At 41.7% G+C, this 27,533-nt stretch overlaps 1 protein-coding gene across 1 annotated transcript in view; it reads right to left on the bottom strand.

Moving 5' to 3' along the window:
- Positions 1–27,127, bottom strand: part of ACTN2 (actinin alpha 2) — a 105,833-nt gene extending 78,706 nt beyond the window's left edge. The window contains exons 1-2 of the mRNA XM_090044726.1: positions 27,002–27,127; positions 26,683–26,841 (exon numbers count right to left, since the gene is read on the bottom strand). Coding sequence (XP_089900852.1) covers positions 26,683–26,808 — 126 coding nt within the window. The 5' untranslated portion in view covers positions 26,809–26,841; positions 27,002–27,127. The remainder of the gene's footprint in view (positions 1–26,682; positions 26,842–27,001) is intronic.
- Between the last annotated feature and the right edge of the window lie 406 nt (positions 27,128–27,533).

Raw genomic sequence — 27,533 nt, 5'->3', positions numbered from 1 at the left:
CAATACCTATCACAAACAGATGGAAGACAACTCATAAAAAATACAAACTCCTTTCGGCATCTGTTCTCAATTATGTAAAGTTTAATATTCATTTTAAAGTCAATGTTTGCAGTTCATCCTAAACTGACTTATTACTATTGCAAATCTATTTGAATGTTCATGATCCTCCGAGTTAGAGTAGATGATGCTTGAAATTTCTTCCAGCCCTATGATTCTACCCCTCAAATAATTTAGTGAGCATTTTTACTTGCGAAGCATGCCAGAGAAAGAAGACTTCTGTTCCCGGGGCTGTCTATTCATAGAACACTAAAGTAGGGAAAAATAATAGCTCAAACTGTCTTTAACTGTCCCACAAAGGAAACATTTACATAGAACAGGGCTGTCCAGCTGGTGGCCTATGGTTTGTATGCAGCCCGTGAGGGGTTAAGTTGTGGCCCCCAGGCTCCTGACTGCTGCTCCTTGCAGTTCCAGCTGCAGCAGCAGCTGTAGGCTCCAGGTTTCCCTTGCTGCCTCTGTTTTCTGCTTCCAACCTCAGACCCAGGTGTAGGGCAGCAAGGCATGTTACATGGGGAGCTGAGGATGCTTCAGGGACCCCTTGGAGAGGGTCATGCCCCAGCAGTGGAGCAGTGCTCATGTGGGTGCGCAGTGCAGCAGTGGGGTTGGGAGAGTGTCTACACAACGCAGAGCCTGGAGGCCAGCACCTCACCTAGTGTACACCTGGGGTACATGGCCCCTGGCAGCTTAGAAAATGGACAGAAACGATGCAGATGAAGAACCGTTTTAGCTGGTATGCCTAAAACAAAGGCAGTCCTTGCTCCAAACAGCCAGTAGTCTGGCACCAATCTGGCACAAGGCTGCCAACTGTGGTGGTTTAAATTATGTAGACACCTGTCTGCTAAGAGCTAAACTGAGATGCCAGCTCATCCCATTCAAGTTACCAAACAGTCTTAAAGCATTAGCCACTTTGTCCCTATCTGCCTGGCCAGGATTCAAAATGCTGACCTAAAAGCAAAAGGTACCATATCCTATTTCTAGTACCCTAAGCTATCCAATCCCCAGTGTACAAATTACTCTCCATTCTCACTACGAGGTTATCTTTCAGGATGAACTGGGATGCAAGAACTTTTATACTGTGATTGCTTAGCAGGCTTTTGCCAATACTGAAATAGGCAGTTTAATTAATAGTGTTGCCACCCTGCTGACTGGCAGCAAAAGTCAGGGCCTTGCAGGTCAGTTTTCTGTTGGAAGGGAATTCTGTGATGGAAAGTCTATGTATCCTCAGAATACCGCTTGTTTATTTACATTATATACACCAGACATTGAATTGGTCATGAAAGGCAAGCAAGTAATTTCCTCTTTTTCAGGAATCACAGTGTAAATGGTAGTTCCCTGCTCCCAAGAGACAATTCTGCACGATCTAGATTTATTATAGCCAGACGGCGTAAAACATATAACAAGCTCTCGCTGTTTGCTCCTGCAACAGGACATCCTGCAATGACTTGCAGTAACACAGAATGTCTTCCAAAGCCTGTATGCTGCTTATACCCTAAGAACTAGTAAGAAAAGAGCAGCCTCAGGTGACTCCCACCATAGCGATGTTATGATTTTTTTATCATCATCACTAGTATTCTTATTGCTATTGTTTTTTTACTCTGTTTTAAATGCTTAGGTTATAAGATTAGAGCTATACAATTTAAATATAACATCATCTGTGATATAAACATTAGGGCTGTGCGAAGCTTTGGTCACTGATTCGATTTGGTGGAGATTCAGCCAGATTCAGTAGCTGACTCTCTAAATCCAAATCTAATTAATAGACCCTTTAATCTCTCTGAGAGAGATTCAGAAAGATTCGGCAATTCAGACATGTTTCTCCTACATACCTCAAGGTACCAGGCGGCTTGTTAATGCTGCAATGCTGGGAGGATGGAGTGTCCCACAGAAGCACAGGGGGCTCCCCAGCACACTTGACAGCAGACCCGGAAGTGGACCAGAAGCACTTCTGGTTTACTTCTGGGTCCGCCAGGGAGCGCACTGCGGGGCCCCCTCATGGGCCCCCCAGCTTGGTGCCTCCTGGGTCTGGGGGGGCATCTGGGGTCCCCCCATGGCTCATCACCAAGCCAGGAGGGAATGGGGAGACCCCCAGAGCACTCCCTGGTGGACCCGGAAGTGGACCGGAAGTACTTCCAGTCCACTTCTGGGTTCACGACCAAGTATGCAGGGCCCCCACCCTCCCACCCCATGCTCCTGTGGGACGTTTCTTCCGTCACAGCATCACAGCATTCACAAGCCGTGCCGGTACCTCAAGGTACGTAGATAAAACATTTAAAGCTGTGTCTATGGCTGAATCACGGATACTCCAAATCAGCATCGAATCTTTAGATTCGGATTCGGGCGAATCAAATTGGGGACAGTGATCTGAATCACTGAATCGAATCACTGGCCCTGATTCTGGCCGAATCCGAATTGAATAGGGCCCGTTTTGCATACCCCTAGTAAACATATAGCGCCCACAAAAGTAGCAGACTGGCCACATGCACTAGCCTCCGTATTTGCTTTTCCTAATTAGTATGTAAGGATGATCCAGTGACTTAGGTGGTAACCTTGGGCTCAGAAAACTTGGGGTTGATTCTGAGCTCCACCACAGAGTTTCTGTCTTTGCTTTGGCAAGTTATCAAGGCTCTCTTTGCCCTGGTTCCCCATTTATAGAATATTTCCCTTTGCAGGGGAGGATTTTGAGGAAAAAATACCTAAAATCAGGGGGGGTCAGCAATGTTTTTGGGCAAAGTAATAAAAACACCCGCAACCTCAATTTGTAAGCTGTTGGCATGCCAGGTGCAGACAGTGGGGGGACCACAAAGGGCCCAACCCTTGTGGCTGTGCAGCCCTGGCTGCTTCCACACAGTTCATCCCAATCAAAATGACTTTGTGGGCCACGCTCTGGTCCAGGGGTTCCCTATTGCTATACTGTAGTGATAGGGGCATACAGATGTCTAAAACAAGTGTCTAAAATAGATCACAGAACATTTTATGATGCTTAGTTCTGTGAGTATAAAAGATTATAACAAGTGAATGGGCCTGAAAAAACAGTATTAAAGTGACAGGTGCACTTGCATTAAAAGTTCCATTGAGTGGAAAAACAACTACTGGTGAAAATAACAGTTGTGAATCAAGCAGATCAGATCCAAAGCAGAAAAACAGGATTACAAAACAGGAACACAAACAGACAAAAACAGCAGGAAAATATAATTGATCAAAAAGAGCAATACCCTAGTTTGAATGCCTCTCTTTTAACCCTACGGCCTTTATTGTATTTTATTTTTACATGTTCATTTTGCATTTGCCTTGAAGCAAAAATTAATGAACATGTTGATCTCTCCTGGAGGGCCATACTGTTCTAGCATTTAATAATTTAACAAGTAAGATATATTGTTTGCTTTACATGCAGTACAAGCCAAATTATGACTTCAGAGCTGGCTCCCTTTAAAGTTAGTGGAAGCTGTATGTGGGTTTTGGAGTTCACAGCTGCAAGCCCCTTGTTGAGAGGGGCAGAGTTTGTTCAATTTCCATGATGGTTGAAGTAGTAGCTGTGATGGTCCACAAATTGTGCAAGATGCAAGGATTTTTTAATATATCTCTTATTTGACAAACTGTATAGTTGGGATGAAGTTAGCCAAGCTTCTGAATGCAAAGCATTCTTCTTAGGGTCCTGCTTTACAGGCAGTACAGGTGCTTATACACATGCAGCAAGGCTGCTCTGACGCACTGTAATTACAGTGCGTCAGAGCAGACTCAATCAAGTCTGCTGGAACATGGTATTACCACATTCCAGCAGATTCCAGTGCCACATGTATTAGTGACCCCACACTGGAAAATGGCAATGGAATACTTTAACTAAAGCTTGTCTTACAAGTTTTAGTTAAAGCGCCTCTGTGACCATTTTTCAGTGTGGGGATGCTAATACACGTGACAGTCCAGGAGCATTGATTAGAGTGCCTCTTGGAGCTGCTCTAATTAAAGCACTTCCCCCCCACACACATTCCTGGACCACATGTATAAATGCCCTACAACACCATATTCTGTCTTTGAGGTGGCCTGAAGGTCATCAGTGAAGAATGCTTTGCTGTTAACTCGCATACTGCACACAGAAGTCATAAAATTCCTAGTTCAAATGCACAGACCAGTGGTTTTCAGTCTTTTTGGATTTGAGGCACCCCTCCATAATTTTTATAACTTAAGTGACATTCAATTTCAGAAACTAATATATATATATTACAGTGCTAACCAGGTTGCAGAGGGGCTGGGCAGTGGGGGGGTTGAGGATCATTTTGGTAGGGGGAAGCCTGATCCTGGGTTTATCTACTTAACTTACCTGATTATCTCCTGACATTCCTTGTTTATCTCTTCACACCCTCATGGCATCTTTCAAAGGATATGGTGGCACCCTGGCTGAGAATCACTGGGCTCGACTGTCATTTATTCCACACAAGATTGAGTGTAACAAAGGAATATGGCACCAAGTACACTGAGGCAAGGACCTTCTCTAACACAAACTGCCGTGAAATCCTTATAGTTTTACAGCAAAGTAAGTAATGTGTGTTCAAGGTGTGATAAAAGACCCCACACAGTAACTGACTCCACATCAGTTAAGGTGCTACAGCCTTAAGCAAAGAAATGCTATAATGTAACACACAAGAGGAATTCCATTAGAAACACAAATTTGTAAACGTGTGTCCTTTCTTTTCTTTCTTTCTTTCTCTGTTTTAATACAGATTTTTGTTGCTACAAAACCAAGTGATTCCTGGTACTTTTTTTTTCGAATTTTGGATGATTCCAATACATCAAATTAAAATGCCACACTTCAAAAACAGTATCTACCACCATTCATTTATAGTTTAGTGCATTCGATGTATTGATTCTTTTTTGGATCATTTAAAAGCAAAGTGGTGTTTGAGGCGTCTCTGCTGCCAGACTGATGTCAGTCCCTCACCAAATGTGAGGAAGTCTTTGCAGTTTTACTGTTGCAAAACTGGAAAATAAGGAAGACTAATAGGAGCACACATATCAAGTGAAATGTTGGACTCTTGTGCAGAGACATCAAGTCCCAAGGAAGGAAAGGAATCATTCATTTCTCAGTAGTTCTGGAGAGATCACATCAGGAATGCCACATTTAGTTCCAAGTGCCTCCAGGTCATAAAGACCACTACAGACTGGCTGGTGTCCTGAGGAAAGCAGCTGAAATCTTAAGTGGCAGGAGACCACTGTTTGAGTGATGATTAGAGGTTCGACTACCCTACTTAACTGAAAGGATTTGCCATCTTGTTTTCTGTATCCTGCACCCTTCTGTCTCAGCTGCATAGCTAGTGTCTCGTGTTATGCTGCTGGTCGAGGGGAACCACATAAACTTTGTTGTCTTTTTCTGTATGCAGAAAGATGAGCAGGCAAGCTCAGGCAGACTGAAAAAGGGTGGTGCCAGTAGCAGATTTCCCTTCAGCTCTTCTGTGGCTCAGAGGCCAATCTAAAAGTATGCTTCCCAAGCTGACTGAGGTGGAGAACATACTCTTCATACTACATGATGCTCTGTGTCAGCTGAGATAAATGGAAGAAACCAGCATAACCAATACCTCAGCAACAGATGAATCCTTGTGCTGTCAGATCTTATTCCCAGTTCTCGTCTGCAGTCTCATCCCTCTTACGCTACCAGCAGAGAGCCAACTAATTCTTACACCACTCTTTCCAAGTTTCTGGTACCTCCTCAACCATCGCTGTCTGCTGACTGAACTTTTCCTTGTGATAGGTTTTTAAATATTCGGAAAGCTCCTTTAAACAGAACATGAAATAAACATTCACACAATACAATATGGAGGAAATGGAGGACATGCCCTCTAGATATAGACAGATTAACTGAAGTAAAACTAATCCAGGATTTAGTAGGCTGGATTTCCAAATGACATCCCCCCACACACACTTTCTCTGTGGATTGTCTTCACTGCACTATCTTGATCTGCTAATTGTATACTAGTTTGCCAAATGGGGGGGTGGGGGGAATCCATTATAGGGCATGTGATATGCAAACATACTGAAATAGAAAAAAGTTTTCATAAACCTGTTCATAAACATTCTTTTAAAAAAAAAACCCCCAAAAACATGAGTATATCTTTCACTGTGATAAATTGAAAAGACCAGTAGAATTGTCAGTCATATGCAATTCAGTCTCAAGATCTCTGTGTGTTAGCATATCTATTTAAGCATAAATATATTATAGTCAGAATTTTGTAACAGTGTATAAATTCATTTACCCACCCTCTGCTAAACGGTAGATTTGAAGCCCACCAAATTTAGTTTCACTTGGCATCTAACTCAGGTTCTTTTCCAGAAATGAGCTACTGCATTAACTTACCACATAACACTGTGCCCTTTTGTGTTACAAATGAAACCTTACTAAATGCAGTATTTCCTAGTACAGAAAACATACAATTAAACTTCTGCAAGTTAATTTATCTGCTAAAGTCACAACTGCTGACTAAGAAACAGAAAGTATTAATTTAGATCTAACAATTCTCTTCAAAGTAGATGACTACTGCTATGCTTAGCCTTTAAAGATGTAAGAATGGCTTGAAGGTTATCTGCCCTGCCATTGTTCCCTGAAAAACTAGACAGAGGAGAAAATTTATTAAAACACTGTTATAATTTAGGGGATAAAAATCCCAGGTTTAAAAGCACCTATAGCACTTAGGAACCTAAATCCCAATGGGATTTCTAGGTTTCTAAATGATTCAGGAGTTTATCCTCTACATTATTTAAGTGCTTTTGAAAATGTTACCCTCTTCATGTGTTAGAAGCCTCTGGAAACTTTCCCCCCAGGCACCATAAATAGATATTCTCATTTTATATACACACCCAAATGGTGTCTTTAGTTTAAGAACTTAATTTAGAATACATAGGAAAAATAATAAAAAGTAATGGTTCACCTACTAGGAGAGCATTTAGGTGCTCTTTCCTACCTTGGAGGTCTTCAAGAGGAGACTGGACAATCACTTGGCTGGGGTCACATGACCCCAGCACTTTTTCCTGGCCGGGGGTCGGTCTAGATGATCCTTCAAGGTCCCTTCCAACCCTAGCATCTATGAATCTATTAAACACTTTTTTAGACTGAGTACTGTAGATGTGATGAGCAAAATGCTTTGTGAATGAAATATAAAAGTTATTTGCCAAACTGTATATAGTCTTATCCTCAGCTATTTTGACTTTAGTGTCTACTTTGGGTGATGGGAATACAGGCCCGAAGGAAAAAGGGGAACACATTCTTCTGACTTTTTGTATAGTGTGTTTTAGTAGTAGCGCTCAGATATTTGATGCATAACAAATGTGACAAATAGAATGAAGTAGACAGACAGAGCTAAACTGATCCCTTATATAACTCCACTGACTTAATTTAGTTGTAGCTGGAGAGGAAATTTGACCCTACAAGTCCACAGCCCAAAGAAAACCTCAAAGTTAAAGCAACCTCCAAAGTTATACTAGCATTCATCTATTCTGATCACAAACCATGTAGTTGGTTATTGGCTATCTAAATACAGTAAATTCCATCTAGTCTCATGTACAAATACACTACTGAATTCGTAGTCCTTCCAATACTGGAACAGTGCCCTTGGGACAAGATTGTAAAAATGTTTGCCTCAATTTAAGCTCCCAAGCCCTTGTTTAGTTGTCTAAATGACCTGATTTTTCAAAAGTGCTAACCCAGTGGTTTTCAATCTTTCTGGACTCAAGACACCCTCTGTTGGACTTGAGGCAGACCCCCATAATTTCTGTGAATTGAGTAGCACCCCATTTCAAAAACTAAGTTATATATTACAGTTTCAGAAACTAAGTAGTACAATACTTCCTCCTTACACAGGGGCTGGGCACGCCTGAGCCTAGCTATTCTGCTTGGCTCATCTGCTTATCTCCTCAAACATTGAGGCACCTTTCAAAGGATCTGGCAGGACCCTAACAGAATCACTGCACTAAGCAGACAGCTTTTCATTAGACAGCTGATTAGACAAACAGCTTTTCACTTCAGGGTGCATCTACATGTGCACTTTACTGAGGAGTTGACTAATTAGCCTTACAATAAAGCATCACTGTCTATACATGTGCTGGTATTAGGGCACAGTAAATTAATTAATTCTGCCATAAAATAGAACTGTCTGGGAGGAGTAATTTACTGCACAGAAATGCATGTGTGGACACTTATTGGGACTGCAGCAGTTTGAGCCAGGGTGGAGAAGCAGGCTCAGGGGGTCAGCCACACAGCTTCACAGATGTAGTACTCTCATACCCCAGCCAGGCCCTCTGCTGCCTGACACTGCCACTGTAGCTGACCCCCCAAACCTACTGCCAACCCAGGGCTGCTCAAATTGCTGTGGTTCCCGGTACATATACAGATGCTGCCCCTGGGAGCAGCTGACTCAGGTACAAACTGTGCCTGAATTTATCACATTGCCTTAATGGCACATGTAGATGAATCTAGTGGAAATTACTGTTCAGCACTTAAAAAGTTGGGCCACTTTGACCCACAGACTCCAAATCACAAAAGCATCCCCATTCAGGACAGCACTTAGGCATGAGTTTAACTTTAGGCATGTATTCGGCCTGGAGAGATGTGGACTTAGGCACATGCTAATGTGTTTTTCTCTACCAAGGCCATAAACAACTGCAAGAATATCTTCTGGGCATCCTTTTTTAAAAAACTGTCTAGGGTTTATGGATAGCCCTTATTGGCTTCTATTAAAATGTACTCTAGACTTCACCCAGCTATATGACTCCTTACACCAGAGTGCTGTCATAGTTGTCATTTAATTGTCATAGAGTTTAAGGCTAAAAGGGACTGCTAAATCCTTTCTCACCTCCTGAGTAACAGCTGTAGAATTGATCTAGTTACCGCACTGGGTTATAATAGTACTGCAACATTAAAGACAGGGTTTAACATGCTAAAATACGATTTAGTGCACAGGATCAAACTGTGTTACTGAACAGCTCGAGTATTACCATATTAAAATCTGATTCCATAACAAAGTCAAGTGGGTTGGGAAGACAAACCTAAGTTGAAGGCACTGATGCACACAAGTCAATGCAGTGGAAAGGACTGATTACAGAGCTATTACAAAGTTCAATCCCCTATAATAACTTTATAAACCTCTATTTACCCACTAACCTGGAAACACATTTTTTAAAATAACACCTCCCCCCAGCAAATATTGCTCTATCACTGTCTCTTCTATCTTGAGGATTAATCAAGTAGGCTTGCCAGTAAACTTTCCTCACAGTTTTCTGTCTGCTCTGTGACACAACAATTTAAAGTATTAAAGGTTCACATAGATTCACAAAAATTTAGGACTGGCTGGGTTTTTGGATTTTTTTTCTTTTCTTTTTTGAAAGAAGACTTAACTGTGTTATTCACTCTTCATCCATTCTTTCCATCATAAATATTAAACGATATATATAATCACTATGAATAATTAATATTGAGTTAATCAATATTGCTCTCACATTTTGTTACTGAAACTTTTGAAAAGAAAATATGATGGAAAAAAAATGTATGCATGTATATTTTGAACTTAAACCAAGAGAACAGGGGAAGAGAGAATCTGGTTTTTTTAGCAGCAGGTTTTTCATGACTGGAAAATATTTGATCAAGTAATTTGATAATGCTTAGACTTATTTGTTCAAACATGCACTGGTTGAGATCAAGCTTTGAAAATTTCTGCTCAAAGGGAATTTAACATAGTTATAAGCATCATCTGGATAGAATTAGGAAACGCATTGGAATAAACAACACATCAGGCTTACATGATGTTTTCCATCCACAAAGAAATTAATGAAGATTAATACTCAACAGACACCTATAAAGGAGATAAACAGACATAGACCAGGTAGAAAAGTTCAACAAATCTGAGGGAGATTCACACTAACTTTCATCGCTTTTTCTAAGATTAGTTCAGGAGTGAACAGAACTTATGTTCACCCTTGTCGGGCTGGGACAGGGCAGGGAGGCGGCCTGCACTGACCAAGATCAGCAAGCTAGGGGTGCTTACAGCAGGCTGGAGCAGCTAGAGAATCTCAAGCCTAGCTGAACAGCTGGCCACCCCGATTGGCCAGCATGACACCTCTCTCCAGCCCCGACCCTACCACCGGCTGTCTACTTGCAGCAGCAGCTGGGAGGGGAATGGAACCCTCCACTGTGTGGGCTCCCCCAGCTCTGGTTGGGAGAGGGGGGCAGGCCCAAGACTGGGGCCGTGCTGCTGACCACCAGGCCAGGAACTGGGGGCGGAGGGGTGGAGCCCCCCCAGTGCAGCCTCCCCCACCTCTCCCCCCGAGCTTGGGTCCAGGTCTGCACGGGAGGTGGGGACACTATTAGGCACCTAATATGATCACACACATCAAGAGAAGTTATTCTTCTGCTTTATTCTGGGAGACAAGGCCTGTGAGGAAAGACTAAAGGAGCTAGGGTGATTTAGTCTGGAGAAGAGAAGATGGCAGGGAGTCATGGAGGAGAGGAAGGAATTGATAACAGTCTTCAAATTCCCACAGGGTGATTATAGAAAGGACGGAGATGAGCTTTTCTCTGTCCGTAGTGGACAGGACGAGGAGCAATGGCCTCAAGCTGCAGCAGAGGAAATCTAAGTTGGTGATTAGGAGGAATTTTCTGACTATGAGGGTGGTCAAGCATTCGAACAGGCTGCCTAGAGAAGTTGTGTAATCTCCATCCTTGTAAGCGTTCAAGGATAGGTTAGAGAGACAGCTGAGATGGTTTAGTCAAGGCAGATTCTGCCTTGAGCAGGGGGCTGAATCAGATGACCTCATGAGGTCCCTTCAAGCCCTACTTTCCTGTGATCTCTAGCTGTTTCCTTTAACTACTTGGTATGTGATAATGTCAAGATTCAGTCCCTAACAGAATTTTATCCATCATGCAGCTGGTAATCTATCGGCTGAAGGTGAGGCCTACAAGAGAATGACAGAGGGTTGAAGGGTGATTGATAAGTTGCATCTGTTTTGTCTGTTACATTCTACCTCCACTGTTTCAAATGGAAAACTTCCCTTGGTGAGGCATTTTTTTAATATTAGAAGTTTTAGTTATCACTCCACTTCCCAAGAATGTCTGCCTCTGCTCCTGCCCTTAACTATTTCCATGCTTTTCTCTCTTACACTCTCTAATGTCTCCAATCACCTGACACCCTATTGAAGACTTATCCTTGGGTTCTTTCTCTCTCATCCAAGTGGAATTTCACTCTCTCGCTACTGTTCTAGCATCTCCAGCAACAGAGGAAAATCCTCACTGACCGCAGCTTTACCTGCAGACCTGAATTTTAATTCCTTACCACTAATAGTTGGTGAAGTACAGCATACTCCATGTACACATATGACAGATAAGTGCATCATTTTCTTAACTGCTTTACAACAATTCTGAGCCCCAATTTGTTGCATACCGCTTCCACTGTAATGGACTCCCAACTGTCTCCATGCTAGTTAAATTGATACACTGTTTGGTTAGAGACACATTAAAAAGCCTGAGCCTGAATTGACTCAATCTTTGCAGGTTAGTCAGGTTAGTGTAGGCTAAATCACTATGTAACTGCACAGAAATCCCAGAAATGCCAGCACATGCCTGCAGTGGCATAGGCTAGAAACAGGAGTGGGGGGGTGCTAGAGCAGCCCTCCCTTCCCTTGCACAAGGCTAAGCTGAAGGGAGCGGGGCCAGACCCCAACAGGATGCTCTGATTAGTCCAGCAGAGAATTGATAACAGTGTCTACCACCTCCTAACTTAGTGTTTATCACCTGATTAAGAAAACAACACAGGGACAGTACCAGCTATCTGTTGATTCTGCCTGTTGATTCAGCATGGACTATAGCCAGCATGTGGTTTGCTAGCTAGTACACCTCTCCGCAAGGCAGAGGGAAGGGGGAAATTCCTGCTTAGCAGGAAGTGGGGTGGGGGGAGCTGCAGCCAGGGAGCAGGGGGGGGGGATGCAGCCCCGAAGTGGAGCAGGGAGCCCCGCCCAGCCCAGAGAGCATGCCAGGATGCTGGGGGAGTCTCATTTATCTGAAACCAGCAAGGGATCTGGGACAGACATTGCATAAACTGGTTTTACCCAAATCAGTTAAGTCTGATACTACATTCAACCAGGTTTATTTCAAACCAGTTTCAGACATTTTCAAACTGGTTTATGTGCACTGAACATCCTTTCTGTTACAGGTTTAGGTCAGTTTCTGATTACTGAAACTGGTTTATGTGTAATGTCTGTCCCTAGCCTTTAAGTGCAGAGCATCTCTCAACCCTACTGTCTGCTTTTTAAATAATTATACTCTGGTTACCTGTGCCAGAAACAAGGAAGGGGAAGCAACTCTTAAAGGGCCACTATTAGAAGCTTTGAAAAGGACAAGAGCAAAGCAAGCTTTCTGGCTGTTGTCTTGCCCTGTTTTTAGGGTTTTTAATAGCAGCCCTAAAACCGGCTATTAGAATCCTTGAAAATGAGGGGGTTCTACCCAGATTCAGGCCCACTAACACCACAGCACTGACAGTGCTGGAATCAGTGTTCTCCAAGTACACAGGGTAGGCTGTCAGTGCCGTGGTTTTAGCAGCTCTGAAGCTGACTCACTCCCTTGACTCAGCTCTAATAGCAGCCTTGAAACTTTTAGAAGTCTCAGGAGAGAGAATAATGAAACAGTCTGAGGGTTGCTAACACCACAGTTCTAACAGGCCTGTGTACTTATTGAGCACTGCTTACATTTAAGTTGGGGTACGTGCATACTCCTGGTAAGCGCATTGCCTCTTTTCAGTCCTGAGGCTGTGTCCTTTAGTCCACTGCACTAGAATTGCACCATCCTATTTAATTCCAACTTCTAGTGCTATAGGGTGAAGCTACTGCATGGGAACAGAAGCCTCACTAAATGGATAAAGAATTGGTGGCTAGCAGGCCTGAGAAGGCAGGTCTTTAACAGACAAAGATGATGGCTCTTAGCTCATAGGAGAGAAAATGTGGGTATGTCTACACATTCATTAATGCGCTTTAGTTAACGTGCACTAATCTAGTACCTCTGGGCTCCTATACATATGCGCAGAGCATGCTCCAATGTGCTGGAAATCCAACATGTTGGAGCAAACTCAATTAATTGAGTGTGCTGGAGCATGGAAACTGATGCGCTCCAGCAACTTTCTGTGTCACATGTATTAGTGTCACTGCATGTCTCTACTGAAAAAATGGTGGCGAGGTATATTGAAATAACACATGTCCAATGAGCTTTAGTTCAACTACCCCACCACCATTTTTTCAGCACAGGTACATGCAGCAACGCTGATACATGTGATGCGCAGGCACTTTTAATTAGCACAGCTAGCTAATTAAAAGCTACTGGCACCACACTGCACCACATGTAAAAATGCCCTCCACTGTGAAGTACTAGGAAAATACACACTAACCTCACTTAATTCGCATTAACTAAAGAGCATGGTTTTTAAGTGATGCTTACTGTACATTAGTCTATTTTAATGCATGTTAACTAAATAGCACATGTTTAGTGATGCTTTAATGATCATTAAAATAGGCTAATATGTATTAAAACACACAAGTAGATGTGCCCACTGACTCTTCCAGAAGTAATTTAAGACCGGCATATGTAGATATAGTTGTTGTATTCAAATTCCACTTGAAGACTTGTGACCAATAATATGTTATCTGATCTATTTCCCTTGCAAAGGGGAACTCACAAAGATTGCCTGTTATTTCCTTCCCGCACCCTTTTTAATACTGGAACTAATGGCTATAGCTGTAAGGAATTAAGGTGGAGATATAAAAGACATTAAGGTAGAACTTTAGTGAATACAAGGTTGTGTTGTATGAAGATGATGTGCTAATACCCCTGTCAAAGCTTAAGGATGTCTATACATGTGCTCTGGGGGTGATGTGGGGGCACTTTAGAGTGGCACTGAGAGCTAGTTTAATTAAAGCGCCTGCAACGTCACAGGTGTACAGCATCCTGCACTTGAAAATGGCAGCATGGGCACTTTAACTAATGCTCATTTGACATCCCTGCTGCCATTTTGAAATGTGGGGACACTGAATACATGTGACGGCGATGCAGAGGTTGCTGGAGCATGCTAACTAGCATGTTCCAGCAGACTTGATTAATCGAGTCTGCTCTGATGCATGCTAATTAGCATGTGACAGAGCAGAAGTCTGTCGTGTGAATATGTGCCCTGAGAGATCAGTTCCTGACCTCATGTCATTAATCAACAATGTTAGCAACCTCTCTGAGTACATTGTGTTACTTGGACTCAATAAATATATCACAGAAAATATGTTTAGCAAATGTCAGTTTCAACAGCAATCAGAACACACAACTAGGGACCTACTGAAATTATTATTTCGCAGAGTTTGCAAAAACTGCAATTTCAGGTGATAGGCTCCATGAAAAAGCAAAAGCATGGGCTCCACACTTCAGGTGGGCTCCCTGAAAAAAATGCTTAACAAAAACAAAATGCTGGCTTCCTCTAAGGAGCCAGCAGTCCTCATGGCCACGGCAGCCTCGCCACAAAGCCCACCAGGGGAGAGAGGGTGGAAGGAGGCTGCTGGCATGGCAAGATGGCTGCCATCCCCATCCCTTGGCAGGAAGAGGTAGGGCCTTATGATGGACAGTCCTCACAGCTAATCAGCAGTGAGGAGGGGCAGGGTGGTACAATGGACAGCCCCCACAGTCAATCAGTGGCACCAGGGCCCCTTAGCCATTCAGAGGTGTTGGGGGGCTGCCATGCTCTGCCCACAGAAATGGCTGCTGGCCCTGCAATCTGAATGTGAAATTAGCCAGCAGCTGCCTCGAGTTCTGTAGATCACTACACGTAAATTTTGGGGTACTAAAATATCCAAGAATATTAATGTTATTTTCTGCCAACATTCTCAGAAGATTTGTTATATTACAGGATCTGAACAAATGGAGCAATTTGGCAATATCCTTGAGTGGGTATTTTAATATTTTATATTAGGTGAAGTAAAGCATTCCTTTTTACGTATTACATAACCTACCAGTTGTAATCCCCCAATCCTTTTTTTTTTAAACAGCTAAATGTTCAACAGGTTTGTGTGCAGGGAAAGGATAAAAGTCTCAACTTTCATCAAAAAAGATGTAATTACCAATTGAAATGGGTGGCTTCCTTCCTTCAAATATCTGACAATATCACAATGCCTTCTTGGTAAGTCAAACTATGGACTGAATGACTGACATAACTGGTAACCCTCCTGTATGGGTAGCAATTGAACAGTTTCCCATCTCCATTATCAGCCATCATAAACTCTATTTATCATCATCTAACTTTCTAATCCTTACAATTTTTGCCGCCCAATCAGCTTCCAAAACTTTGGCAAATTTATTTAAGTTTTATCATTTGTTATATTATATGGCCTCAATTTGAGGCAGCCTCTTTTTGGACTGTGGATCCCACAAACTGAAGTGGAGGAAGAGAATGGATAAGGGTATTGTGCATGTAGAACAGCTTCTAATAGGAAATCATATTACATCCTTTTCTGAGTTATGTGATGAATCTGCCTTCCAAAAATAGTTTAGTGGCAATATCTCCCATTGCATCAAGTGTTAGAAAATTAGTTTGGACCTGAGGCTTTAGACATAACAAATATTCCAGATATACCATATTTACCTGAATCCACAATGACTTTGAATTTAAGACATTCTCCCAATAATTAGATTCTATATACAGAAAATGAACACATTTGTTATAGTTTTCCTTGTATAGAATCTAGTTAGCCACACATACATTGACACTGGAGATTTCCATTTTCAGGATCACAGACCTTTAGGGCAGACCACACCACTCATTTTCTTTTTCTTACTGTGAAACTACAAGAAAACTTTTGTGAAAGATCTTTAAATGCTGTAACCCTTGTTGATAAGTGCTAGCTGAAATTCAGAACTTTACAGAGTGGAGTCTGGAGGAGAGATGGAAACATAGTCAAGGTATTTTTGGAATGTAAATTCATTCATTAATAAAGTAAATTCAAGAGTAAATTGGATGCTTATCTTGCTGGGATCCTATCAAGAGTAAATTGGATGCTTATCTTGCTGGGATCCTATGACCCCAGCTGACTTCCTGCCCTTTGGGCAGGGGGCTGGACTCGATGATCTCCCGAGGTCCCTTCCAGCCCTAATGTCTATGAAATCTATGAAAATGTATGCGATGCACTATATGCACATGATGATCTCCCCCACACATTTTTTTTTGCCAAAGACTTAAGTCAGACACTTCTGTTCCCTCTCAATTGACAGGGTGCGTGCACTTGCACACTCACTTTCTCTCTTTTCTCTCTCTCCCTGTCTCCCTTTCCCCCCCACCCCTGTTAATTTAAATGTGCAGGCTGTGCATTTTGGGGATCTGGTATAAAATTCCTCAGTTCCCACTGCAAGTCCAGCTCTTCAAAGTCACACTGTGCTGCCCAGTATCCAAGGTTGTAGGCATGGGCAAGTTTAAAGCTGCACGGGGTAGCTCAATGAGGGGCTGCATGTCATGGTTTTAACATGCGTTCAAATTTGGATGCAATAGAAACTAGGTACAAAGAGTTCCACACTGAAGTGACATTTTATCAGGTGATAAATTGGTTGAACATGTTCATAGATTCATCGATTCATAGATATTAGGGTTGGAAGGGACCTCAATAGATCATCGAGTCCGACCCCCTGCATAGACAGGAAAGTGTTGGGTTCAGATGACCCCAGCCGATGCCCATCCAACCTCCTGTTGAAGACCCCTAGGGTAGGGGAGAGCACCACATCCCTTGGGAGCCCATTCCAGACCTTGGCCACTCTAACTGTGAAGAAGTTCCTCCTAATGTCCAGTCTAAATCTGCTCTCTGCTAGCTTATGGCCATTATTTCTTGTGACCCCCAGGGGCGCCTTGGTGAGTAAAGCCTCACCAATTCCCTTTGTGACCCCATGATGAATTTATAGGCAGCCACAAGGTCGCCTCTCAACCTTCTCTTGCGGAGGCTGAAGAGGTCCAGGTGCCTTAGTCTCTCCTCGCAGGGCTTGGCCTGCAAGCCCTTAACCATACAAGTGCCCCTCCCCTGGACCCTCTCCAGGTTATCCACATCCGTCTTGAACTGTGGCCCCCAAAACTGCACTCAGTATTCCAACTGCGGTCTGACCAGCACCTGATAGAGGGGTGAACCTCCTTGGTTCTGTCTGTCATGCATCTGCTGATGCATGACAAAGTGCAGTTAGCTCCTTTGATGACTTCTTCACACTGACGGCTCATGTTCATCTTGGAGTACCCTAGGACTCCAAGATCCCTTTCCGCTTCCATGCTACTGAGCAGCTCATTTCCTAGGCAGTAGGTGTACTGGACATTTTTCCTCCCTACATGCAGCACTTTGCATTTCTCCTTGTTAAGTTGCATTCTATTATTGTCTGTCCATTTGTCCAACCTGTCCAGGTCTGCCTGCAGTTGTTCCCTGCCCTCTGGTGTGTCCACTTCTCCCCACAGTTTTGTATCATCTGCAAACTTGGACCGAGTATGTTTCATTCCCCTGTTCAAGTCACTGATGAAGACATTGAAGAGTATCGATCCAAGGACTGAGCCCTGCAGGACACCACTACCCACTCCCTTCCTGGTGGATACCAGCCCATCCACTACCACTCTCTGTGGTAACTGTGTAATCATCCAAGTCACAGCCTCTTAATTTGTTCACCAGTATGGGGTGGGATACCGTATTGAAGGCCTTCCTGAAGTCTAAGTAAATGATATCAATCCCTACTCCTGTGTCGAGGTGTTTTGTAATCTGGTCATAAAAGGAGACTAGATTAGTCAGGCATGATCTACCCGCTATGAACCCGTGCTGGTTTCCCCTCAGCATAATTTTTCCTGCTGGGCTCTCACATATATGAGCCTTAATAATCTTTTCAAAGACTTTGCCAAGGATGGAGGTGAGACTGACTGGTCTATAGTTGCCTGGATCCTCCTTCCTCCCCTTCTTGAAAATAAGGACCACACTGGCCCTTTTCCAGTCCTCTGGGACCTGTCCCATGCACCACAAGTGCTCAAATATTCTTGCCAGTGGCTGTGCAATGATATCGGCCAGTGCCTTCAGTACCCTCAGATGGAGCTTATCCAGGCCTGCCGACTTAAACACATCCAGTCCTTCCAAGTGACTCTGCAACATCTCACGGTCAACGTTTGGTAGTCTGGTGCCCAGCTGTTGCCTCTCTACCATGTGAGACTTGTCTTGCCTCTTATTTAGGAAGACCGAGGCAAAGAACTCATTGAGGAGTTCAGCCTTGTCCTCCCTGTCTGTCACCAATTGCTTTTGCCCATTCAGTAGTGGTCCTATTCCACCCTGGGCCTTCATTTTACTCCCTATATATCTGAAAAGCAATTTTTTGTTATCCTTAACTTGGGATGCCATCCTCAGCTCCATGGCAGCTTTGGCCTTTCTAACTGCCTCCCTACAACTGCGAGCTGAGGAGGCATACTCCTCTTTAGTAATCTCTCCCTGTTTCCACTGCTTATATGCCCCCCTTTTTGTCCTTAGGCTGCTCTGGATTTCTCTGGTCAGCCAAGGAAGTATGTGGCATGTTACAATTTATCATGTAATTAACGTGTTAATGGGATAATAAATGTAATGTCCATCAAGAGTCTCATATGCACATAAAACAAAGACTCCTCCTTTCAAGGAACCATACCAAACTCAGACCTGCTCACTGGTTTCCTCTACCCCATAGCACTAAAGTTTCAACTGTGGGAACCAGAGTAGACCCATATTTCCTTCTAGTCTTTGTAATCTCGCTGGGTTGGAACAAATCCTTGCTTTGTCTGCAACTACACAGAAGTGCTTCAGCTGAGCTACATTTTGCAGGAGATGTGTAATGGCCTTTGCTTTACCATGGCACTCCCTTCACACCTGTTTTTGTAACATATGTTTTTGTTGGTGGTTGATAATTTGTGGTTGAAATGGGCTTGCATGAGTTGTTTGATTTTTCATTGTGAACTGAAAGAAATGCCAAGGAATTAATAGAACAAGGTACTACAAGGGATGAATATAATTTCAAAGAAAAAAAATGAATAAATATCTGTTCTCCTCTTCCATATATTAATTTCTTACTACTTTGGTTTTTTTAGTAAGAGATATTTCCCCAGTATAACTTTAAAATTCTAGTGCCATGAATATTTCTGGTTGAGTTAGTTTGATGGAAGCTCTGTTTAATCTTCCATCATGTTCTGTATATATCTCTCCAGTGTTCAGTGTATTTTCCCCTTCAGGGCAGAGCTAACTGATAATTCTTGAGATAAGATATGAAACACATTGACAAAATATAGCCAGTCTGCCATCCTTCAGTGTCCTTCTCAGACACCATTCCACACAAATGGCATCAGCAAAAGGAATTCAGTATGTTACTATTTTAACATAACAGACATCTCTAGTGGCCCAATCCTGCAGAATTTAGCCCCTGTTCCTGTGTGTAGCTCAACTACTTTCAGTGCAGCTCTGTCACATGTTCTTCTGCAGAGTCAGAGAACAGTATTTAAGGCATGATCCTAAGAAATAGTTATTTTATCTTTATATTCTTAAAAACCCACATGATTATAAGATAATAAAGAACAGACTCTGCATGTACTTGATCTATAGTCCACTGAAATCAACTGGAATCTTTCCACTAGCTTCTATGGGCACTGCGTTGGATCCTATATGGAGCCATCCACCATCCAGAGTAGTTTTCATAGGGAATAGTATTTTTAAAGGAGAAGGCAGACAGAATGGGTTTTTTTGCCTATTTCAGTGTGTTTGTCTGTTTTGACAGAAAAAGTACTGATTGTCTAAGGGAAGCTGCTTAGCCTAAATGTACTGAAATTCTATGATCCATGTTGGATATTTGCCAGGACTCTCCATCTAATCCTTGAGAAGTCATTCGCATTTAATTGAGAAGTCATTCTCATTTAATTCACATAGCCATAATATCTACTTCAACTTGCAGAAAAATAGACCTGAAAAAATTGAAACTTTTTTGTTTGAAACCAGACTTTTCATCTGCTGAGCAAGAGAGCTGACATAAGGAAAAGATGGTAGGGAGTTGCATTTTATGACTCAGCGGGCCATATGACACATGTATACTTATCATTGCGTTTTCCCCCTTACCAACACTACCCCTCTCTAGTCTGTAGAGATGCTATTCTAATGACCTGCTTAACCATGGGTTTTACAGGAAGTTGTTCACCAATAGCAGCAAGGTGGTGAGGCAGTGGGCTATGGGAAGGTTGATATTATTTTTTAAAAGACTGCTTGCTTGTATTGTCATTCACACTTCCTATGCTGATTGTTGGCTCTAACCCTAAAATCTGCCCCACATGGTTGAACCCCTGAGCATCATGTAGAACCCCACTGATTTATATGATATTCCATGGGGCACACAGGCCTGCCCATATGTACCAGACAGCACCATCAAGACACTAGGCTGAAAATTCTTCGGTACAAGGAATGTGTCTTTATGTGCTGTAGGCCCCTTATTCTCCAGTTAAGTCTCCCTGTGCAGACCTCTGGACAGCTGCTTGTGGTCACTGATTTCTGTGGGGCTGCCCTCAGGGTTCTCAATACAGGATCAAGGCCTGTCTCTGGAAAGTGCTTAGCACATGGTGAATACTATTTTGATTCTCATAATAATAGCATCATCTCTTAATGCCCCAAAAAAACAGCTCTGAGAGTCCTCACTATAAAAACATAATTCCTATGCAAATCAAAGTGTTTTCTGTACAACAAAAGTCTAAACTTGGGCTTGAAGTCTTATTCTCATTTACACTCTAGCAGTATATTAGGGCCTTAAGATGGACAAAAAATAAATTTACATCCACTTTAACAGCCTTTGCACTGTCACAGTTATGTAAAGGGGTCTTAGAGTATAGTAGTAGCGCTGGTTTCATCTAACTAAGGCTGCGACTCTGTTTTTAAACATTTTATGTAAAGTTATAGGACAATGCCAGAGACACATGCCTGAATGACTGCAGAGAACAGGTAAGAAATATAGACAGGATTCTAGTATGAAGACCTATAAAGTGCAAGCTTGTTTTTTCCTTTGCATTGGAAATACCCTGAAGACTGGATTGCACCTGTCCATAACCTTCAAATCTTTTCTTTATCCCAAAGGCTTAAGACTTTCTTTAATAAGAAGCAAGAATGTTTTATGTCAAAGTTTAGAACTCTAGTAGTAAATCTTTTTATGACAAAAAGCCATCTAAAAATAGGATATGTATATCAGACAAATGTAGTGCCTTGACTTAGTAGAGATTCTTCTACTCTAAACATACGTGAACTTCCATGAAGCTATCTGTGTGGCCATTTGATGGGCTTCCTAGGACCCTGATCATACCACTTTTCTCTCTTCCCTATATTTCAGGTCTTCTCCTTCTGTCTTTCACTGCCAAACCAGCCATTCTCTCTCTTTCCCCTGAACTCTTACACCTCATTAGTAGACACAGATGCAGACATTTCTTTACACACCAGCACCTGCCCTCACATCCTTGGCATCCACCTCCAAGTCAGGGTTTCTGTCATGTAGCATCCCTTTGTTCCTACCAGAGCAAAAATAGTAAAAACAGAATTGGTACATATTTTAATGTTTTAATAATATTCAGATCTGGTTAATACAATTTTTACAATCCATATAAATAAACAATCAATGGCAGTTTAGCATTGCATGGTTTATTCTTGCATTGTAAATGTTTAGAGATTAATCAATAAAACTTTACTTCCTTACTTAAAAGTAACTAGTCAATATATTTTTCTGTCTGGTGTAGAATATAAATAAAATGCTTCTCTGCATTTATTAACCAGACACAAAGATGACCAGCATTTGTCTTGTTAATATACAGCATGAAAGACCATCTGTTTAGCTAAAATGGATTCCAGTATATCCACTCCATTTTTGTACATGCACAGCTTTGATCAAAGACTATTCTCTTGTGGTTGCAGGGGCCTGGACAGGAAGTACTACTAGTCCGGAATTGCAACAAAAGAAATTTAGGTTGGCTGTTAGGAAGAACTCTAACTATGAGAGTAAGTGCCTGAGCAGGTGATTAGTTAAGTTGCAGAAGTGGAAGATTTTAAGAGCAAATTAAACCAATACTTGTCTGGGATGTTTTAAACATGGAAGATTCTGTAAGGGCTGGATTAGCTAACCCTTGAGATCTCCTCCAGACCTATTTTTCAATGATTCTAATATTCTTTTGAGTGAAATTCTCCATCCATTGTCTCCAGTCAAAGAAACTTTGTTCTATATGAGCACAATCCTTTCAGACAAGTTTTATTTACTAGCAAGAATGAGGGGTTGGGAGGAAATACTAGCAAGAATGAGGGCTTGGAGGAAAATAATTCTAATCACACCTTGTTTTTTAACAGAGCTGTAATATTGCCTTTTTCATTTCTTTCAAATGATGAACAGCTAAACTCATTTAATAGATATCAAAGTATGCTTTTAAAATAAACTATGCCTCTGTATGACCAGAAAGCAATTTCACAGAATCCAAGAAAAGTAGGACTGGAAGGGAAATTCAGAGATCATCTAGTCCAACAGTTAAATACAGGTACATGGAGTTAAACAATTAAATCACAATGGTTTCATAAAATTATTCAGTAGAAGGTTTTTTGCACACTTGAAATGATATTCTGCTCTCAAACTCAGATATGACTCCCATTACTAGGTACATCTCAGTCAGGATAAAAATATTTGTCTGAACCATTCTAACCATACAACTCCCTTATTCTGCATATCAACCCTAACTTATGATTGCAAATACAATTCTTGACAATGTGCTCTCTCTTTCTTAAAATACACAGATACATGTTGTAATCTTTATATACGGAGGAAAATATTTACAAGAGCACTGTTCTCACAATCTGACCCATGCATGTGAAGCAGCAGGTCCATGATATCAGTGGTACTCAGAACAGATGTAAGGGTCTGGACTATATTTTCCAGGACTTGTTTAGACAGAGTTGATCCTGGCTTGAGCAAAGGGTGCTAGATGACCTCCTGAAGCTACCTCTATTCCTACTCACTTCTAGAGCAAATGATATCAAAGACCCCATGGTTTCAACTGACTTCAAAGAGCAAAGTTAAGTCAACAATGAGCCCTTGTGAAAAAATCTCTCTGTAAGCCATTTACTTTAATTGGTATTACAGTAGGTGAAGTTATATATTACACATAAACCATACTAAATGACCATGCCCCTCACTCCAGAGCAGTGATACAGCCAAAGTGTCCTGGCTTCTAGCCATACCCCTACACCTGAGCCCTCTAGTGGCAAGTCAGAGGTGTGCAGGCAAGAAATGGTATTAATCTTTACCGTGTGACTGCTCATGGCCTATGTGTAATATGCAACTTCACCCTAACTTCACCCCCAGTTCAGTGCTCTACTTGCCCAGCGCTCACTGTATCAAGCATATAACTTGCCAATCTGCTTCTAGTTTCAAATAGAGACATGTCTCCACCTGCAATACTTGTTAAGTAGTAGTTAACTAACCAAGTGAGTGAAGTACATAGTGACAACAGGATTGCATGTTTTAGGCCATACACTTCAGAAGTGCCAAGTTCTCCCATGTACTTTATTCAAGAGATGCAAAAGCTATGCTTGCATAATGAGCATGTATTGGAAGTATCTCCACAAAGGACACAATGAAGACATTTAATTATTTAACGTTTTCTTCATATCTTTCCTTGAACTCATAAAACATACTGTCTCCAAGAATGGATTTCACTATTATGCAGTACGTGCCAAATGGCTAAACTGTCCTGATTTGGTTTTACACAAATTGAGCTTTACCCCCCATCAGACTTGTCAAATTGCTGTTCACATTCAGAAGAGACACAGATAAGCTACTACCCAGCTTCTTTTTGTGTAATATCCACCATCTTTATTCAGACATTTGCAACAAAGAATTCTATATCCAAGAGCCTGGATTACTGCAGACCACAATATCCCTTGAACTGTGGTTATAATTAGACGTCACATCCATTGTAATCCTATGGACGTCATCATGTGTCACTTGCATCTGTTGACAGATCTCATACCAGGCATATCACTGAAATGGCAAGTCTGGAGAGGGCAGCCCACAATAGAAACAATGGCATTTAATTTTGTCCTGTTCCAAGATTGTCTCATAGAAAATATATGTTGCCAACTGCCGGGGCTACACTGACTGATATTATATTACCAGCTTGAACAAAAATCCATGCCCATACATCTACAGCCTTCTCATAGCAATTATGGCAATAGAGAATGTACTTTCTGAAACTTTTTTTTAGCACCATGAAAAAAGATTGATACCCTTAGATCATTTCATCCAGCAGTCTGTCTATCAAAAAGTATCTATTAATTATATCAAACTTCTTTCCAAGTGATATTGTTGTTATTCTTAAACATATGTATTATTTAAACAGTCTCTGCTCTAGCAATGTAGAATAACAAAGCAACAATACACCTAATTTATCAACCTACTCTGAACTTTCCAATGCCACATGTTCTAACTGGACTGAAAAATCAAATGAGTAAAAGCCCAAGGATGGAAATAAGGTGTCTGCTTTAGCAACTCACTTGAGCTTTTCCTTACCAAAAAAAATGTTAAAAGTGGAACAAATCAGATTTACTTCAAACTCAAATACACCTCCCAACATCCAAAATCTCTGAACAGTCAGTTTGCACTACAGGAAAACTCTTCTGAAGCAACTGACAGCTTTTGATCTGCCACTCTGTTATCATCATAAACACAGTAGTCCATGTGAACATCAGCCACTCTGTAGAGCATGAAGACTCAGAAAGGGCAGGGTGCTATTATCACAAACTAAAGTAAAAAAAATCTAGTTAATGCCACTTGGAAGTACAAAATGCCTGTGTATAAAATGGCACAGCTGGTTCCCAGAACTGCTGTAGTTGTGCAGCACAAATTAGAAATTGTATTATTAGGCTCTTAGCTTTTGCTGAAGAGATCAAGATGATTCATTTGTAACAGTGAAGTGTTTTCCATGCTTTAGTTGGCCATAGGTTACAGTAAAGTAGAATCACTTCCTCATCAGGTAAAAAGAAGTCAAGCTGAACTAAATTTCACTGTTGACTGGTGCAGTTTTATTACTGGTTCTGAGGATGCAATTGAAATAGCAGTCAGTATCATGCAAGGACCAGAATTCCAGCTATCCCCATCTCTTATCATGTTACTCATGCACATTGCACAGTTGTGTCTGGGCAGCTGCTGCCACTTGACATCTAAACAAACAAAAACAAAAAAATCATGGGGGGTGGGGAGGTTTGCAATTTTTTTGCTAGAAGTAAAATGAAATGCTGGCCCTATTGAATTCAAAGGAGAAAGATGACACATTCATGCAGGGGCAAGACTTCACTATTAATTTCCAGCATATCTATGAGAGTCAACTAATTAATTACTCTTACTTTATTAGGGAGTTTATACAGCATCAATTTCTATAATTTTACAATTTGTAGAATTTGGTATTACAATGGGTCAAATCCCGCCTTTAAATACCAACACATGCAGTTTGATATCTACACTTCGGCTAAATTTTTCCCTGACAGCTGTTGTTATATATTAAGAAACAGAATTTAGTCTAATAGCCTGATGGAGGCTATATTTTGTACTTCTGCAGCCAGCCAGTGACCTTTTTACCCCAGACCTGACAGCTGGGAATTGCAAAAATTAATTTTTGCTTTAACAAGTAACACAAACATTTCAAAAGCCAGACTTTCTATACTCCTATGCAATTTACAAAGAGGTGTTTTGAGCTTAAGCAGTTCCCACTTTTTCATGTGCTAAAGATGCCATAGTGATTATCGACTAGAGTATTAGAGGTGTTGACCATGCTTTCAGTAGGGTTATAAATTTCACCGGTGCTGAGAAACAATAGTACAACTAGCTTCTGTGATGGGACAATGGTCCTCTCACACGCAAAAGGCAGAAACTTTGCTTCTACAGTGAGACGCTCCAAGGATTTTATGGGATTGTTTCTGCAACGTGACTGGATGAGAGATGGGTACCTTTCAATCCCTAAGTCACTGAATAAAGGGAGCTTTTAAAACTAAGCCTGAATATTACTCCAGACAATATTTTCTCAGCCAGATTGTTCAGTGGACCCGTCAGTAAATTCTATTCAAAATTGACTTAACGGACCACAATTTCAAGACCGGCCTCTTCAGTTCTTTCTGGGAATACTCGTGACTGCTCATGTTTGTTTGCACCTGGATGTTGGGCAATTCCATGCATAACTTCCCATTTATACTTGCAGTTACCTTATTTTTTAATAGCTGCACACCCACATTCAGAGACCACTTCCTGAAAATCTGGCCCCAACATGATTTTAGAAATCCTGTCACCCATCAAGAGGTGAACATGAAAATACTGAAACACTTGTTTGTCACTAGAACTAGGGGCTCCTAAAGTGAAAGAGCATTTTATAAGTTATGTATGCTTTTTAGCTATGTTATATAAAAAAACAGTTGATAACAGATTGCAATACAAAATTATAGACACTGATTCCCTGGTGTACACCCACTGACAATTCCAGATGCAGTATTATAATAAGGAGGTGATAATTATTCCACATATACAGACACACACACAGGCAGTTTATTTTATCTCCTGACCTTCCTTTGCTGTTTCTCCCATGCTGGGTCCAGAAGTAGGTCTCTGTCCCATTCTTCCTCTTGGATCATGTATTCGTCCTCTTCGTACTGGTAGTTGTACTGCATGGTTGTTTCTATCTGGTTCATGTTGCTTAAGGAGCAGATTCAATTCTGTGCTTGCTGTGGGATTTTAAAGAAATATTTTACTTTTTGATTGGTGATATGCAGCAGTGGTTGGGGGAGTGGGATTTCCTTCTGCTTTTGAAGCAACAAGATGTTAATAGTGACAAATCTTGTCTCAGGAGTGGCTGAAGCTGTTAGGGTGCAGGTAGGAGCTGACCTGTGGTGACCTCCACTCCCTCCCTCCCTCCTTGCTGCTGCCGCAGGTCCCTGTGGCTGAGTCCCCGGAGAAGCTCCAGCTCCAGCTCATTACTGCTGCCTATTATCCCCACTGGCTGTCACATGGCTCAGCAGCCTGGAACATCCTCCCCTCTCTCTGTCCCCTGTTTGCAAGCTGCGAGGCAGCTGTCCAGCCTGATTGGCTGAAGCAGGATGATCCACTGATATAAAGAAGTGGGTGTAATTTCTGTCTTTGCGATGATGTGCTATTAAGAAGTTATACAACTACATTTTGGTGTTTTATGGACAGTGAAAAGCAAAGATTTATCTATAGGAGGGAAGGCTCATTATAAAAAAAATATCACCTCTGTGTACAGTATCTCTTCAGTGGTTCTGTGGCTTGCACTTGTGTTAGTGCATATGTATGTGTGCTTGTGTATGTGTATAACTATGTGCAAATGCATGTGTTACGGTATATAAGAACTGTAGGGTATCTTTTTTTTTATTTTGGTGGGTGCATTTTGAGGTCAGGG

The sequence above is a fragment of the Crocodylus siamensis genome, chromosome 1 (genome assembly GCF_052110815.1).
Source record: "Crocodylus siamensis isolate JL-2025a chromosome 1, ASM5211081v1, whole genome shotgun sequence".
In the NCBI taxonomy this organism is placed as follows: Eukaryota; Metazoa; Chordata; order Crocodylia; family Crocodylidae; genus Crocodylus; species Crocodylus siamensis.
Note: the sequence above shows the minus strand (reverse complement) of the source record. Positions and strands in the feature narration are given on the sequence as shown.